The sequence below is a fragment of the Pristiophorus japonicus genome, chromosome 23 (genome assembly GCF_044704955.1).
Source record: "Pristiophorus japonicus isolate sPriJap1 chromosome 23, sPriJap1.hap1, whole genome shotgun sequence".
Classification (NCBI taxonomy): Eukaryota; Metazoa; Chordata; class Chondrichthyes; family Pristiophoridae; genus Pristiophorus; species Pristiophorus japonicus.
Genome location: NC_091999.1, coordinates 5,663,238 through 5,678,076, shown reverse-complemented (window position 1 = coordinate 5,678,076; position 14,839 = coordinate 5,663,238). Strand labels below are relative to the sequence as shown.

At 57.7% G+C, this 14,839-nt stretch overlaps 1 protein-coding gene across 1 annotated transcript in view; it reads left to right on the top strand.

The window, feature by feature from the left end:
- LOC139235699 (zinc finger protein 271-like) overlaps positions 1–14,839 on the top strand; it is a 105,142-nt gene that overhangs the window by 72,559 nt on the left and 17,744 nt on the right. Inside the window, exons 3-4 of the mRNA XM_070866739.1 lie at positions 3,640–4,380; positions 13,512–13,600. Coding sequence (XP_070722840.1) covers positions 3,640–4,380; positions 13,512–13,600 — 830 coding nt within the window. The remainder of the gene's footprint in view (positions 1–3,639; positions 4,381–13,511; positions 13,601–14,839) is intronic.

Sequence of the window (14,839 nt, the reverse complement as noted above, 5' to 3'; positions counted from 1 at the left end):
AGGTTTAGACAGGGAGTTCCAGGGCTTGGGGCCCAGGCAACAGAAGGCACGGCCACCGATGGTGGAGTGATTATTATCAGGGATGCTCAAGAGGGCAGAATTAGAGGAGTGCAGACATCTCGCGGGGGGGTGGGTGGGGGAGTGGGAGGGGGTGGTGGTTGTGAGGCTGAAGGAGGTTACAGAGTCAGAGAGGGGTGTAGGAGCTGGAGGGGCTTACAGAGATAGGGAGGGGTGAGGCCTTGGAGGGATTTGTAAACGAGGATTAAAATTTTGAAATCGAGGCGTTGCTTAACCGGGAGGCAATGTAGGTCGGCGAGTACAGGTGTGATGGGTGAGTGAGACTTGGTGCGAGTTAGGACACGGGGCAGCCGAGTTTTAGATCGCGTCAAGTTTATGAGGGTCGAATGTGGGAGGCCAGCCAGGAGTGCGTTGGAATAGTCAAGCCGAGAGGCAACAAGTCTAGAGGGTACCCCAGCCAGGGGAAACATCCACACTGCATTTACCCTGTAAAACCCTGTAAGAATTCTGTATTTTTCAATGAGATCACCTCTCATTCTTCTAAACCCTCATGAATATAGGTCTAGTCTACTCAATCTTTCCTCACAGGACAATCCCCCCATCCCAGGAATCAGTCTGGTAAACCAGGTATATCCTTCCTTGGGTAAGGAGACCAAAACTGTGCACAATATTCCAGGTGCGGTCTCACCAGGGCCCGATACAATTGCAGTAAGACGTCTTTACTCTTATACTCAAATCCTCCTGTAATAAAGGCCAACATGCCATTTGCTTTCTTAATTGCTTGCTGTACCTGCATATTAACTTTCAGTGATTCGTGTACAAGGACACCCCAGGTCCCTCTGAACACTAACATTTCCCAATCTCTCACCGTTTAAAAAATACTCTCTTTTTCTATATCGAAACTGAAATAGTTAGTTCTGAATCTCTCTGCTGTACTCACAGTACTGTATCTTTGTAAATTCATTTCACAGGGTATTAGAAGGGGAGAATTTGCAGATGGGAAGCTCCAATGAAACATCACGTTAAGGTCTGACGTATTTGCTCGATTCATCTGGGCTTGAAGATGCTTTGAATATGGAAGGAGGGATGCACTGTCTGCGGGAAAAGAGTTAATATCTCTGTGAGTAGAAAATCGCCGAGGGACACACCATTCCACCGGCGAGTGAGAGTGTCCCAGTGTTCCAGTGCACTGACTGTCGGGAGAGTGAGTTTCGAGCAGCTCCGCAGCCTGAAAAAAAAAACCATCGCAGCAGGCGGAAACCACACACGTGTGGGAAGAGCTTGAAACACACCAGGCCACAGTGGGGGCAAGGCAGTGTGGGTCTGCTCTCCCTGTGTTTGTGTGTGTGTGTGTGTGTCGACAAAGAAAGACTCGCGCTTGTATAACACCATTCACGACCACTGGATGTCCCAAAGCGCTTTACAGCCAATGAAGTACTTTCTCGAAATGTAATGTGGGAAACGCAGCACTCCCACAAACAGCAATGTGAGAATGACTTTTGAGTGTTGTTGGTTGAGGGATAAATATTGACCCCAGGACACCGGGGAGAACTCCCTGCTCTTCTTTGAAATAGTGGCCGTGGGGATCTTTTTCATCTGCCTGAGAGAGCAGACGCGGCCTCGGTTTAGCGTCTCGGCCAAAAGACGGCACCTCTGGCAATCCGGCGTTTCCTCAGCACCGCACTGACATTTGCCTGGATTTTGTGTGCTCGAGTCCCAGTCAACCCACCACCTTCTGACACACAGGCAAGGGTTACACTGCCACGCTGAAGACGTCACGCTGACGGAAGCGCTTTTGAAATTCCCCGACTCAGTGCGAGAAAGCAAGAAAGACCTGCATTTATATAGCGCCTTTCACGACCACCGGACATCTCAAAGCACTTCACAGCCAATGAAGTACTTTTGGTGTATAGTCACTGTTGTAATGTAGGAAACGCGGCAGCCAACTTGCGCACAGCAAGCTCCCACAAACAGCGAAGTGATAATGATCAGATCATCTGTTTTTGTTATATTGATTGAGGGATAAATATTGGCCCCAGGACACCGGGGAGAACTCCCCCTGCTCTTCTTCGAAATAGTGCCCTGGGATCTTTTACATCCATTTCCGAGAGCAGACGGGGCCACGGTTTAACGTCTCATCTGAAAGACGGCCCCTCCGACAGTGCGGCGCTCCCTCAGTACTGCCCCTCCAACAGTGCAGCGCTCCCTCAGTACTGCCCCTCCGACAGTGCGGCGCTCCCTCAGTACTGCCCCTCCGACAGTGCGGCGCTCCCTCAGTACTGCCCCTCCGACAGTGCGGCGCTCCCTCAGTACTGCCCCTCCGACAGTGCGGCGCTCCCTCAGTACTGACCCTCCGACAGTGCAGCGCTCCCTCAGTACTGACCCTCCGACAGTGCAGCGCTCCCTCAGTACTGCCCCTCCGACAGTGCGGCGCTCCCTCAGTACTGCCCCTCCGACAGTGCGGCGCTCCCTCAGTACTGACCCTCCGTCAGTGCGGCGCTCCCTCAGTACTGCCCCTCCGACCACACAGTGCGGCCCTCCCTCAGCACCGCCCCTCGGACAGCGCAGTGCAGTGCTCCCTCAGTACAGCCCCTCCGACAGCGCAGTGCAGTGCTCCCTCAGTACTGCCCCTCCGACCGCGCAGTGCAGTGCTCCCTCAGTACAGCCCCTCCGACAGCGCAGTGCAGTGCTCCCTCAGCACCGCCCCTCTGACAGCGCAGTGCAGTGCTCCCTCAGTACTGCCCCTCCAACCGCGCAGTGCAGTGCTCCCTCAGTACAGCCCCTCCGACAGCGCAGTGCAGTGCTCCCTCAGTACAGCCCCTCCGACCGCGCAGTGCAGTGCTCCCTCAGTACTGCCCCTCCGACCGCGCAGTGCAGTGCTCCCTCAGTACAGCCCCTCCGACAGCGCAGTGCAGTGCTCCCTCAGTACTGACCCTCCGATAGTGCGGCGCTCCCTCAGTACTGCCCCTCCGACCACGCAGTGCAGTGCTCCCTCAGTACAGCCCCTCCGACAGCGCAGTGCAGTGCTCCCTCAGCACCGCCCCTCCGACAGCGCAGTGCAGTGCTCCCTCAGTACTGACCCACCGATAGTGCGGCGCTCCCTCAGTACTGACCCTCCGACCACACAGTGCAGTGCTCCCTCAGTACTGCCCCTCCGACAGCGCAGTGCAGTGCTCCCTCAGTACTGACCCTCCGATAGTGCGGCGCTCCCTCAGTACTGCCCCTCCGACCACGCAGTGCAGTGCTCCCTCAGTACAGCCCCTCCGACAGCGCAGTGCAGTGCTCCCTCAGCACCGCCCCTCCGACAGCGCAGTGCAGTGCTCCCTCAGTACTGACCCACCGATAGTGCGGCGCTCCCTCAGTACTGACCCTCCGACCACACAGTGCAGTGCTCCCTCAGTACTGCCCCTCCGACAGCGCAGTGCAGTGCTCCCTCAGTACTGACCCTCCGATAGTGCGGCGCTCCCTCAGTACTGCCCCTCCGACCACACAGTGCAGTGCTCCCTCAGCACTGCCCCTCTGACAGCGCAGTGCGGCGCTCCCTCCGCACGGCACTGCGAGTGTCAGCCTCGATTCACGTGCTAGAGTCCGCGGAGTGGGACTCGAACCCACAACCCTCTGACTCCGAGACGCGAGTTGCTGCTGCCCACTGAGCAACTGGCAGAAGAGCTTTAGCGGCGCCCCGCCCCCGCACCCCCCCCCCCCCCGCCGAGCACCCAGGGGGGAAATGGCGGACGGCGATGGTGCGGACGCAGCCGGGGGGGCATTCAGCTGCTCGCAGTGCGGCAAGCGCTTCCGGCGCTCGGCCAACCTGCTGACCCACCAGCGGATCCACAGCGGGGAGAAGCCGTTCACCTGCCCGCAGTGCGGGAGGAGCTTCTCTCAGTCCTCCCACCTGCGGAGGCACCAGAGGACCCACACGGGGGAGCGGCGGTTCGCCTGCGCCCGGTGCGGGAGGAGCTTCTCTCAGTCCTCCCACCTGCGGAGGCACCAGAGGGTGCACGAGGCCGGCCAGCAGCCCTTCGCCTGCGGCCCCTGTGGGAGGGGCTTCTCCCGTGCCTGCGACCTGGCCTCCCACCGCCGGCGGCACGCTGCCGAGCGGCCCTTTCGCTGCACGGCGTGTGGCCGGGCGTTCCCCCGCTCCTACGACCTGCTGGCCCACCGGCGGGTCCACACGGGCGAGCGGCCCTTTCCCTGCCCCGACTGCGGCAAGAGCTTCGCCCAGCGCTCCTACCTGGCCACCCACCGGCGCACACACACCGGCGAGAGGCCCTTCTGCTGCGACGTGTGTGGCAGGGGCTTCGCCGACTCCTCCAACCTGGCATCGCACGGGCGCACACACAGGGGGCAGGAGGGGGCGCTGTAGGTAATCCCTTCCCCGGGGGGGGGGGTGCGCGGGAGGGGGCTCTGTAGATATTCCCTTCCCGGGGGGGGGGGGGGGAGGGGTCTATAGGTAATCACTTCCCCGGGGGGGTTGCAACGTTCATCCATCCCTCCCTCCGTCTGTCCCTCCCTCCGTCTGTCCCTCCCTCCGTCTGTCCGTCTGTCCCTCCCTCCGTCTGTCCCTCCGTCCATTCATCCCTCCCTCCCTCCGTCTGTCCCTCCCTCCGTCTGTCCCTCCCTCCGTCTGTCCCTCCCTCCGTCTGTCCCTCCCTCCGTCTGTCCGCCTGTCCCTCCCTCCGTCTGTCCGTCTGTCCCTCCCTCCGTAGTCCCTCCGTCCATTCATCCCTCCCTCCGTCTGTCCCTCCCTCCGTCTGTCCCTCCCTCCGTCTGTCCCTCCCTCCGTCTGTCCCTCCCTCCGTCTGTCCCTCCCTCCGTCTGTCCCTCCCTCCGTCTGTCCCTCCCTCCGTCTGTCCCTCCCTCCGTCTGTCCCTCCCTCCGTCTGTCCCTCCCTCCGTCTGTCCCTCCCTCCGTCTGTCCCTCCCTCCGTCTGTCCCTCCCTCCGTCTGTCCCTCCCTCCGTCTGTCATTCCCTCCGTCTGTCATTCCCTCCGTCTGTCATTCCCTCCGTCTGTCATTCCCTCCGTCTGTCATTCCCTCCGTCTGTCATTCCCTCCGTCTGTCATTCCCTCCGTCTGTCATTCCCTCCGTCTGTCATTCCCTCCGTCTGTCATTCCCTCCGTCTGTCATTCCCTCCGTCTGTCATTCCCTCCGTCTGTCATTCCCTCCGTCTGTCATTCCCTCCGTCTGTCATTCCCTCCGTCTGTCATTCCCTCCGTCTGTCATTCCCTCCGTCTGTCATTCCCTCCGTCTGTCCCTCATTCCCTCCGTCTGTCCCTCATACCCTCCGTCTGTCCCTCATTCCGTCCGCCTGTCCCTCATTCCTTCCGTCCGCCTGTCCCTCATTCCCTCCGTCCGCCTGTCCCTCATTCCCTCCGTCCGCCTGTCCCTCATCCTTCCCTCCGTCCGTCCGCCTGTCCCTCATTCCGTCCGTCCGCCTGTCCCTCATTCCGTCCGTCCGCCTGTCCCTCATTCCGTCCGTCCGCCTGTCCCTCATTCCGTCCGTCCGCCTGTCCCTCATTCCCTCCGTCCGCCTGTCCCTCATTCCCTCCGTCCGCCTGTCCCTCATTCCCTCCGTCCGCCTGTCCCTCATTCCCTCCGTCCGCCTGTCCCTCATTCCCTCCGTCCGCCTGTCCCTCATTCCCTCCGTCCGCCTGTCCCTCATTCCCTCCGTCCGCCTGTCCCTCATTCCCTCCGTCCGCCTGTCCCTCATTCCCTCCGTCCGCCTGTCCCTCATTCCCTCCGTCCGCCTGTCCCTCATTCCCTCCGTCCGCCTGTCCCTCATTCCCTCCGTCCGCCTGTCCCTCATTCCCTCCGTCCGCCTGTCCCTCATTCCCTCCGTCCGCCTGTCCCTCATTCCCTCCGTCCGCCTGTCCCTCATTCCCTCCGTCCGCCTGTCCCTCATTCCCTCCGTCCGCCTGTCCCTCATTCCCTCCGTCCGCCTGTCCCTCATTCCCTCCGTCCGCCTGTCCCTCATTCCCTCCGTCCGCCTGTCCCTCATTCCCTCCGTCCGCCTGTCCCTCATTCCCTCCGTCCGCCTGTCCCTCATTCCCTCCGTCCGCCTGTCCCTCATTCCCTCCGTCCGCCTGTCCCTCATTCCCTCCGTCCGCCTGTCCCTCATTCCCTCCGTCCGCCTGTCCCTCATTCCCTCCGTCCGCCTGTCCCTCATTCCCTCCGTCCGCCTGTCCCTCATTCCCTCCGTCCGCCTGTCCCTCATTCCCTCCGTCCGCCTGTCCCTCATTCCCTCCGTCCGCCTGTCCCTCATTCCCTCCGTCCGCCTGTCCCTCATTCCCTCCGTCCGCCTGTCCCTCATTCCCTCCGTCCGCCTGTCCCTCATTCCCTCCGTCCGCCTGTCCCTCATTCCCTCCGTCCGCCTGTCCCTCATTCCCTCCGTCCGCCTGTCCCTCATTCCCTCCGTCCGCCTGTCCCTCATTCCCTCCGTCCGCCTGTCCCTCATTCCCTCCGTCCGCCTGTCCCTCATTCCCTCCGTCCGCCTGTCCCTCATTCCCTCCGTCCGCCTGTCCCTCATTCCCTCCGTCCGCCTGTCCCTCATTCCCTCCGTCCGCCTGTCCCTCATTCCCTCCGTCCGCCTGTCCCTCATTCCCTCCGTCCGCCTGTCCCTCATTCCCTCCGTCCGCCTGTCCCTCATTCCCTCCGTCCGCCTGTCCCTCATTCCCTCCGTCCGCCTGTCCCTCATTCCCTCCGTCCGCCTGTCCCTCATTCCCTCCGTCCGCCTGTCCCTCATTCCCTCCGTCCGCCTGTCCCTCATTCCCTCCGTCCGCCTGTCCCTCATTCCCTCCGTCCGCCTGTCCCTCATTCCCTCCGTCCGCCTGTCCCTCATTCCCTCCGTCCGCCTGTCCCTCATTCCCTCCGTCCGCCTGTCCCTCATTCCCTCCGTCCGCCTGTCCCTCATTCCCTCCGTCCGCCTGTCCCTCATTCCCTCCGTCCGCCTGTCCCTCATTCCCTCCGTCCGCCTGTCCCTCATTCCCTCCGTCCGCCTGTCCCTCATTCCCTCCGTCCGCCTGTCCCTCATTCCCTCCGTCCGCCTGTCCCTCATTCCCTCCGTCCGCCTGTCCCTCATTCCCTCCGTCCGCCTGTCCCTCATTCCCTCCGTCCGCCTGTCCCTCATTCCCTCCGTCCGCCTGTCCCTCATTCCCTCCGTCCGCCTGTCCCTCATTCCCTCCGTCCGCCTGTCCCTCATTCCCTCCGTCCGCCTGTCCCTCATTCCCTCCGTCCGCCTGTCCCTCATTCCCTCCGTCCGCCTGTCCCTCATTCCCTCCGTCCGCCTGTCCCTCATTCCCTCCGTCCGCCTGTCCCTCATTCCCTCCGTCCGCCTGTCCCTCATTCCCTCCGTCCGCCTGTCCCTCATTCCCTCCGTCCGCCTGTCCCTCATTCCCTCCGTCCGCCTGTCCCTCATTCCCTCCGTCCGCCTGTCCCTCATTCCCTCCGTCCGCCTGTCCCTCATTCCCTCCGTCCGCCTGTCCCTCATTCCCTCCGTCCGCCTGTCCCTCATTCCCTCCGTCCGCCTGTCCCTCATTCCCTCCGTCCGCCTGTCCCTCATTCCCTCCGTCCGCCTGTCCCTCATTCCCTCCGTCCGCCTGTCCCTCATTCCCTCCGTCCGCCTGTCCCTCATTCCCTCCGTCCGCCTGTCCCTCATTCCCTCCGTCCGCCTGTCCCTCATTCCCTCCGTCCGCCTGTCCCTCATTCCCTCCGTCCGCCTGTCCCTCATTCCCTCCGTCCGCCTGTCCCTCATTCCCTCCGTCCGCCTGTCCCTCATTCCCTCCGTCCGCCTGTCCCTCATTCCCTCCGTCCGCCTGTCCCTCATTCCCTCCGTCCGCCTGTCCCTCATTCCCTCCGTCCGCCTGTCCCTCATTCCCTCCGTCCGCCTGTCCCTCATTCCCTCCGTCCGCCTGTCCCTCGTTCCCTCCGTCCGCCTGTCCCTCGTTCCCTCCGTCCGCCTGTCCCTCGTTCCCTCCGTCCGCCTGTCCCTCGTTCCCTCCGTCCGCCTGTCCCTCGTTCCCTCCGTCCGCCTGTCCCTCGTTCCCTCCGTCCGCCTGTCCCTCGTTCCCTCCGTCCGCCTGTCCCTCGTTCCCTCCGCCTGTCCCTCGTTCCCTCCGCCTGTCCCTCGTTCCCTCCGCCTGTCCCTCGTTCCCTCCGCCTGTCCCTCGTTCCCTCCGCCTGTCCCTCGTTCCCTCCGCCTGTCCCTCGTTCCCTCCGCCTGTCCCTCGTTCCCTCCGCCTGTCCCTCGTTCCCTCCGCCTGTCCCTCGTTCCCTCCGCCTGTCCCTCGTTCCCTCCGCCTGTCCCTCGTTCCCTCCGCCTGTCCCTCGTTCCCTCCGCCTGTCCCTCGTTCCCTCCGCCTGTCCCTCGTTCCCTCCGTCCGCCTGTCCCTCGTTCCCTCCGTCCGCCTGTCCCTCGTTCCCTCCGCCCGCCTGTCCCTCGTTCCCTCCGCCCGCCTGTCCCTCGTTCCCTCCGCCCGCCTGTCCCTCGTTCCCTCCGCCCGCCTGTCCCTCGTTCCCTCCGCCCGCCTGTCCCTCGTTCCCTCCGCCCGCCTGTCCCTCGTTCCCTCCGCCCGCCTGTCCCTCGTTCCCTCCGCCCGCCTGTCCCTCGTTCCCTCCGCCCGCCTGTCCCTCGTTCCCTCCGCCCGCCTGTCCCTCGTTCCCTCCGCCCGCCTGTCCCTCGTTCCCTCCGCCCGCCTGTCCCTCGTTCCCTCCGCCCGCCTGTCCCTCGTTCCCTCCGCCCGCCTGTCCCTCGTTCCCTCCGCCCGCCTGTCCCTCGTTCCCTCCGCCCGCCTGTCCCTCGTTCCCTCCGCCCGCCTGTCCCTCGTTCCCTCCGCCCGCCTGTCCCTCGTTCCCTCCGCCCGCCTGTCCCTCGTTCCCTCCGCCCGCCTGTCCCTCATTCCCTCCGCCCGCCTGTCCCTCATTCCCTCCGTCCGCCTGTCCCTCATTCCCTCCGTCCGCCTGTCCCTCATTCCCTCCGTCCGCCTGTCCCTCATTCCCTCCGTCCGCCTGTCCCTCATTCCCTCCGTCCGCCTGTCCCTCATTCCCTCCGTCCGCCTGTCCCTCATTCCCTCCGTCCGCCTGTCCCTCATTCCCTCCGTCCGCCTGTCCCTCATTCCCTCCGTCCGCCTGTCCCTCATTCCCTCCGCCCGCCTGTCCCTCATTCCCTCCGCCCGCCTGTCCCTCATTCCCTCCGCCCGCCTGTCCCTCATTCCCTCCGCCCGCCTGTCCCTCATTCCCTCCGCCCGCCTGTCCCTCATTCCCTCCGCCCGCCTGTCCCTCATTCCCTCCGCCCGCCTGTCCCTCATTCCCTCCGCCCGCCTGTCCCTCATTCCCTCCGCCCGCCTGTCCCTCATTCCCTCCGCCCGCCTGTCCCTCATTCCCTCCGTCCGCCTGTCCCTCATTCCCTCCGTCCGCCTGTCCCTCATTCCCTCCGTCCGCCTGTCCCTCATTCCCTCCGTCCCTCCCTCCCTCATTCCCTCCGTCCCTCCCTCCCTCATTCCCTCCGTCCCTCCCTCCCTCATTCCCTCCGTCCCTCCCTCCCTCATTCCCTCCGTCCCTCCCTCCCTCATTCCCTCCGTCCCTCCCTCCCTCATTCCCTCCGTCCCTCCCTCCCTCATTCCCTCCGTCCCTCCCTCCCTCATTCCCTCCGTCCCTCCCTCCCTCATTCCCTCCGTCTCTCCCTCCCTCATTCCCTCCGTCTGTCCCTCATTCCCTCCGTCCCTCCCTCCCTCATTCCCTCCGTCCCTCCCTCCCTCATTCCCTCCGTCCCTCCCTCCCTCATTCCCTCCGTCCCTCCCTCCCTCATTCCCTCCGTCCCTCCCTCCCTCATTCCCTCCGTCCCTCCCTCCCTCATTCCCTCCGTCCCTCCCTCCCTCATTCCCTCCGTCCCTCCCTCCATCCGTCCCTCCCTCCCTCCGTATCTCCGACTCCTCCAACCTAAAAAAATGATTAAGAAATGGAAGATGGACTATGAAAGTAAACTAGCGCAAAATATAAAAACAGATAGCAAGCGTTTCTACAGGTATATAAAAAGGAAAAGGTTGGCTAAGGTGGCGAGAGCTTGGGGCCCAGGAGAGGCGAGGGCCCAGAGGCAGCACGGGCCCAGCCCACACTGTGCGATATGTGTGCGCACTAGGTCCGTGCAGCAGAGCTGGTCTCCAGTCGTCCTGGTTAATCCTTGCCACTGGACCAAGACCTAGCTCTGTCAAGCCCGTGTGATGGCTGGTGTGTAACGGCCACCACACATTAAAAAAAATCCACGCACAGGCATCTTCCACCCTACACTATCCTTTTTTGGCATCCACATTTCAAGGGACTGCCTATGGCTAGAGAAGAGTGGCTAGAGTAAATGTTGGTCCCTTAGAAGATAAGACCAGAGAATTAGTAATGGGGAACATGGAGATGGCAGAAACTCTGAACAAATATTTTGTATCAGTCTTTACAGTAGAGGTCACTAACAATATTTCAACAGTGGGCAGTCAAGGGGCTATAGGGGGGGGAGGAACTTAACACAATCACAATCACTAAGGAGGTGGCATTCAGTAAGGTAATGGGACTAAAGGCGAATAAATCCCCGGGACCTGATGGCTTTCATCCTAGGATCTTAAGAGAAGGGAGGAAGATAGAGGAGCAAATATGTAGGCAAATTGCTGTGAAATCCAAAAACCATAGGATAGTAATAGTAGAGGATTTTAACTATCCAAATATTGAATGGGACAAATTTAGAGTATAGAGCGTGCGGAATTCTTGAAATGCATTCAAGAGAACTTTTTTTAGTCAGTATGTAGCAAGCCCAACACGAGAGGGGGGCGGTCTTGGATTTCGTTTTGGGAATGAAGCTGGGCAGGTTGAAGGTATTAGTGGGTGCCAGTGACCATAATTCAGTCAGATTCAAGGTAGTTATGGATAAGGACAAGGATAGGTCTGAAATAAAAGTTCCGAATTGGGGAAAAGCTAACTTTGCTAAGTTAAGGAGTGATTTGGCCATAGTGGACTGGAAACAGCTACTTGTGGGTAAATCAGTGTCGGAACAGTGGGAAGCATTCAAGAAGGAGATCCGGAAGGCTCAGGTCAAACATGTGCCCTTAAAGAAAAAGATTGGGAAAAATAATTCTAGAGCCCCCTGGATGTCTAGAGACTTACAGGGGAGGATTAAGAAAAAAAGGGACGATTCTGTCATATGCCGACGGCTAAATACTTTAGAATCTTTAGAGGAATATAGAAAGTTAAGAGGCAAAATTTAAAAGGATATTAGGAATGCTAAGAGAGAGCATGAAGAATTCTTGGCCAGTAAAATTAAGGAAAACCCTAAGATATTCGATAAATATATTAAGAGTAAGAGGGTAACTAAAGAAAGGGTAGCGCATATTAGAGACCATGAGGGTAATTTTTGTGGGGATGCGGAAGATGTTGGTAGGGTTCTTAATGAATACTTTGCATCTGTTTTCACAAAGGAAAGGGGCAATGCAGATACTGCTATCGAGGAGGAGTGTGATATTCTGGATGAAATAAATATAGTGAGAGAGAAAGTATTAAGGGGTTTAGCAGCTTTGAAAGTGGATAAGTCCCCAGGCCTAGATGAAATGCATCCCAGGCTGTTGAGCGAAGTAAAAGAGGAAATAGCAGAGGCCTTAACCATCATTTTCCAGTCCTCTTTGGATCTAGGCATGGTGTCGGAGGATTGGAGGACTGGTAATGTAGTACCCTTGTTTAAGAAGGGAGAAAGGCATAGGCCGAGTAATTACAGGACTGTCAGCTTAACCTCAGTGGTGGGAAAATTATTGGAAAAAATCCTGAAAGACAGGATAAATCTACATTTGGAAAGGCAATGATTAATTAGGGCTAGTCAGCTCGGATTTGTTAAGGGCAGATCATGTTTGACCATCCTGATAGAATTTTTTGAGGAGGTAACCAAGAGGGTCAATGAGGGTAGTGCGTACGATGTAGTATATATGGACTTTAGCAAGGCTTTTAATAAGGTCCCACATGGTAGACTGGTCATGAAGGTCAAAGCCCATGGGATACAGAGCAAAGTGACAAGTTGGATCCAAAATTGGCTTGGAGGTAGGAAGCAAAGGGTAATGATTGATGGATGTTTTTGTGACTGGAAGGATGTTTCCAATGGGATTCCGCAGGTCTCAGTACTGGGTCCCTTGCTTTTTGTGGTATATATCAACGATTTAGATTTGAATATAGGGATTATGATTAAGAAGTTTGCAGACGACACTAAAATTGACTGTGGTTGATAATGAAGAGGAAAGTCATGGACTGCAGGAGGATATCAATCTACTAGTCAGGTGGGCAGAGCAGTGGCAAATGGAATTTAATTCAGAGAAGTGTGAGGTGATGCACTTTGGGAGGGCTGATAAGGAAAGGATATACATATTAAGCGGTAGGCCACTTAATAGTGCAGATGAACAAAGGGACCTTGGAGTGCTTGTCCACAGATCCCTGAAAGTAGCAGGCCAGGTGAATAAGGTGGTTAAGAAGGCATACGGAATGCTTGCCTTTATTGGCTGAGGCATAGAATATAAGAGCAGGGAGGTTATGCTTAAATTGTACAATACTTTTGTTAGGCCACAGCTGGAGTACTGCGTGCAGTTCTAATCACTGTCACCGGGCAAGCAGGTATAAAAGGCAATCCATGCTGCTTCCTTTGCAGTTACATTAAAGAGACCAAGGTCACAATAGTTTGAGCTTACAGCACAGTCTTGTGGAGTTATTCTGAACATAACAACTGGCGACGAGTTGCAGATCACGAACCTTCATGCAGTAATGGCTGCTGTTGGTAATCTTGAGTGATTGCACTAGAGAGGGTGCAGAGGAGATTTACCAGGATGCTGCCTGGAATGGAGAATCTTAGTTATGAGGACAGATTGGATAGGCTGGGTTTGTTCTCATTGGAACAGAGGAGGTTGAGAGGAGACCTCATTGAAGTGTACAAAATATTGAGGGGCCTGGACTTAATGGATAGTAAGGGCCTAGTTCCATTGGTGGAGTGGTCTATTATGAGGGGGCATAGTTTTACGGTTATGTATGCAAACCTCACCAATGTGTAACACTTGCCACCAGGGGCACACCTGTGGGAGACCTGAGGGTCACCTGTACACCCTGGGGAAGCAGGTATAAAAGGCAATCCACCATCCTGCTTCCTCACATTGGAGTTGCATTAAAGAGACCAAAGTCACAATGGTTTGAGCTTACAACACAGTCTTGTGGAGTTATTCTGAACATAACAACTGGCGACGAGTTGCAGATCACGAACCTTCATGCAGTAATGGCTGCCATTGGTATTCTTGAGAGATTTGTTGTTGATGATTGGGAAAGCTTCGTTGAGCGTCTCGACCAGTACTTCGTGGCCAACGAGCTGGACACGGCTGAGATGGCGGTCAAGCGCATTTGCCGGATCTTTGGGGGAAATGTTGCGGGACTTTTTCGTGCTTGGAATCGGCCATGAGGACATTCTTCACAAACTGCTGTCTGCTGAATCCCTAGATCTGAGCAGGGCCATCACGATAGCCAAGGCTTTCATATATACGAGCATCAACATGAAACAGATAGCTTCACAGCATCGAAGCGCACCGGCAAGTACTGTGCATAAAATAATGCCTTCAGCAGGCAGAACTGTACATGGCAGGGCTCACACGCTCACAGAGGCCAGGCCTAGGGTGACTCAGAGGCCGCTGTGGGGCGTGAATGCGTGTCCATTAACACCATGCTGGCGCTGCGGGGGCAGTCACAGAGCCCATCAATGTCGATTCAAGCACGATGTGTGCAAGGGCTGTGGAACAATGGGGCACCTCCAGCGAATGTGCAAACGATCTCTGACTCACCACGTGGCAGAGTCAGCAAAGGACGACCGATCCAGCGCAGATCATGCTGAACGAGCAGGAGAGGCAACTCAACCTGAGGATGAAGAGGAAATGTATGGGGTACACACCTTCACCACCAAAAGCTCTCCGATAACGTTAAAAGTTAAACTCAATCAATCATGAACCAGAAGGCTTTTGAAACATTCCAAGTGTGTTTTCCTGGCGCCAGAGGTCGAGTTTCTGGGGAGAAAGATTGTGGCGGATGGCATCAGACCCACGGACTCCAAGACAGAGGCCATCAAGAATGCACCCAGACCATAGAATGTGACGTAGCTACGTTCGTTCCTGAGACTGCTCAACTATTTTGGTAACTTTCTACAGGAGTTGAGCACTTTACTGGAACCATTGCATTTATTTCTATGCAAGAGTGACGACTGGGTTTGGGGTAACTCTCAAGAGACAGACTGTAACAAGCTCAGAAACCTGCTATGTTCTAACAAGTTACTTGTATTGTATTACCCGTGTAAACGTTTAGTACTAGCTTGTGATGCATCTTCGTGCGGGGTCGGTTGTGTGTTACAGCAAGCCAATGGGCCAGGCAAACTGCCAATGGGCCAGGCAAACTGCAACTGGTTTCATATGCATCCAGAAGCTTATCTAAGGCTGAAAGAGCCTACAGTATGGGTGAGAAAGAAGCATTAGCATGGGTTTAAGAGAATGCACCAATATCTATTTGGACTCCGGTTCGAGCTCAAAACCGACCACAAGCTGCTGATTTCGTTGTTCTCAGAAAGCAAAGGTATTAACACCACTGCTTCGTCCCGCATCCAAAGATGGGCACTAATGTTATCTGCATATGACTATGTAATCCGCCACAGACCAGGCTCTGAGAACTGTATGGATGCCCTCAATCGGCTACCATTGCCCACCACCGGGGTGGAAATGGTGCAACCCGCAGACTTGCTTCTTGTAATGGATGCTTTTGAGAGCAAGGGGTCACCCGTCACGGCT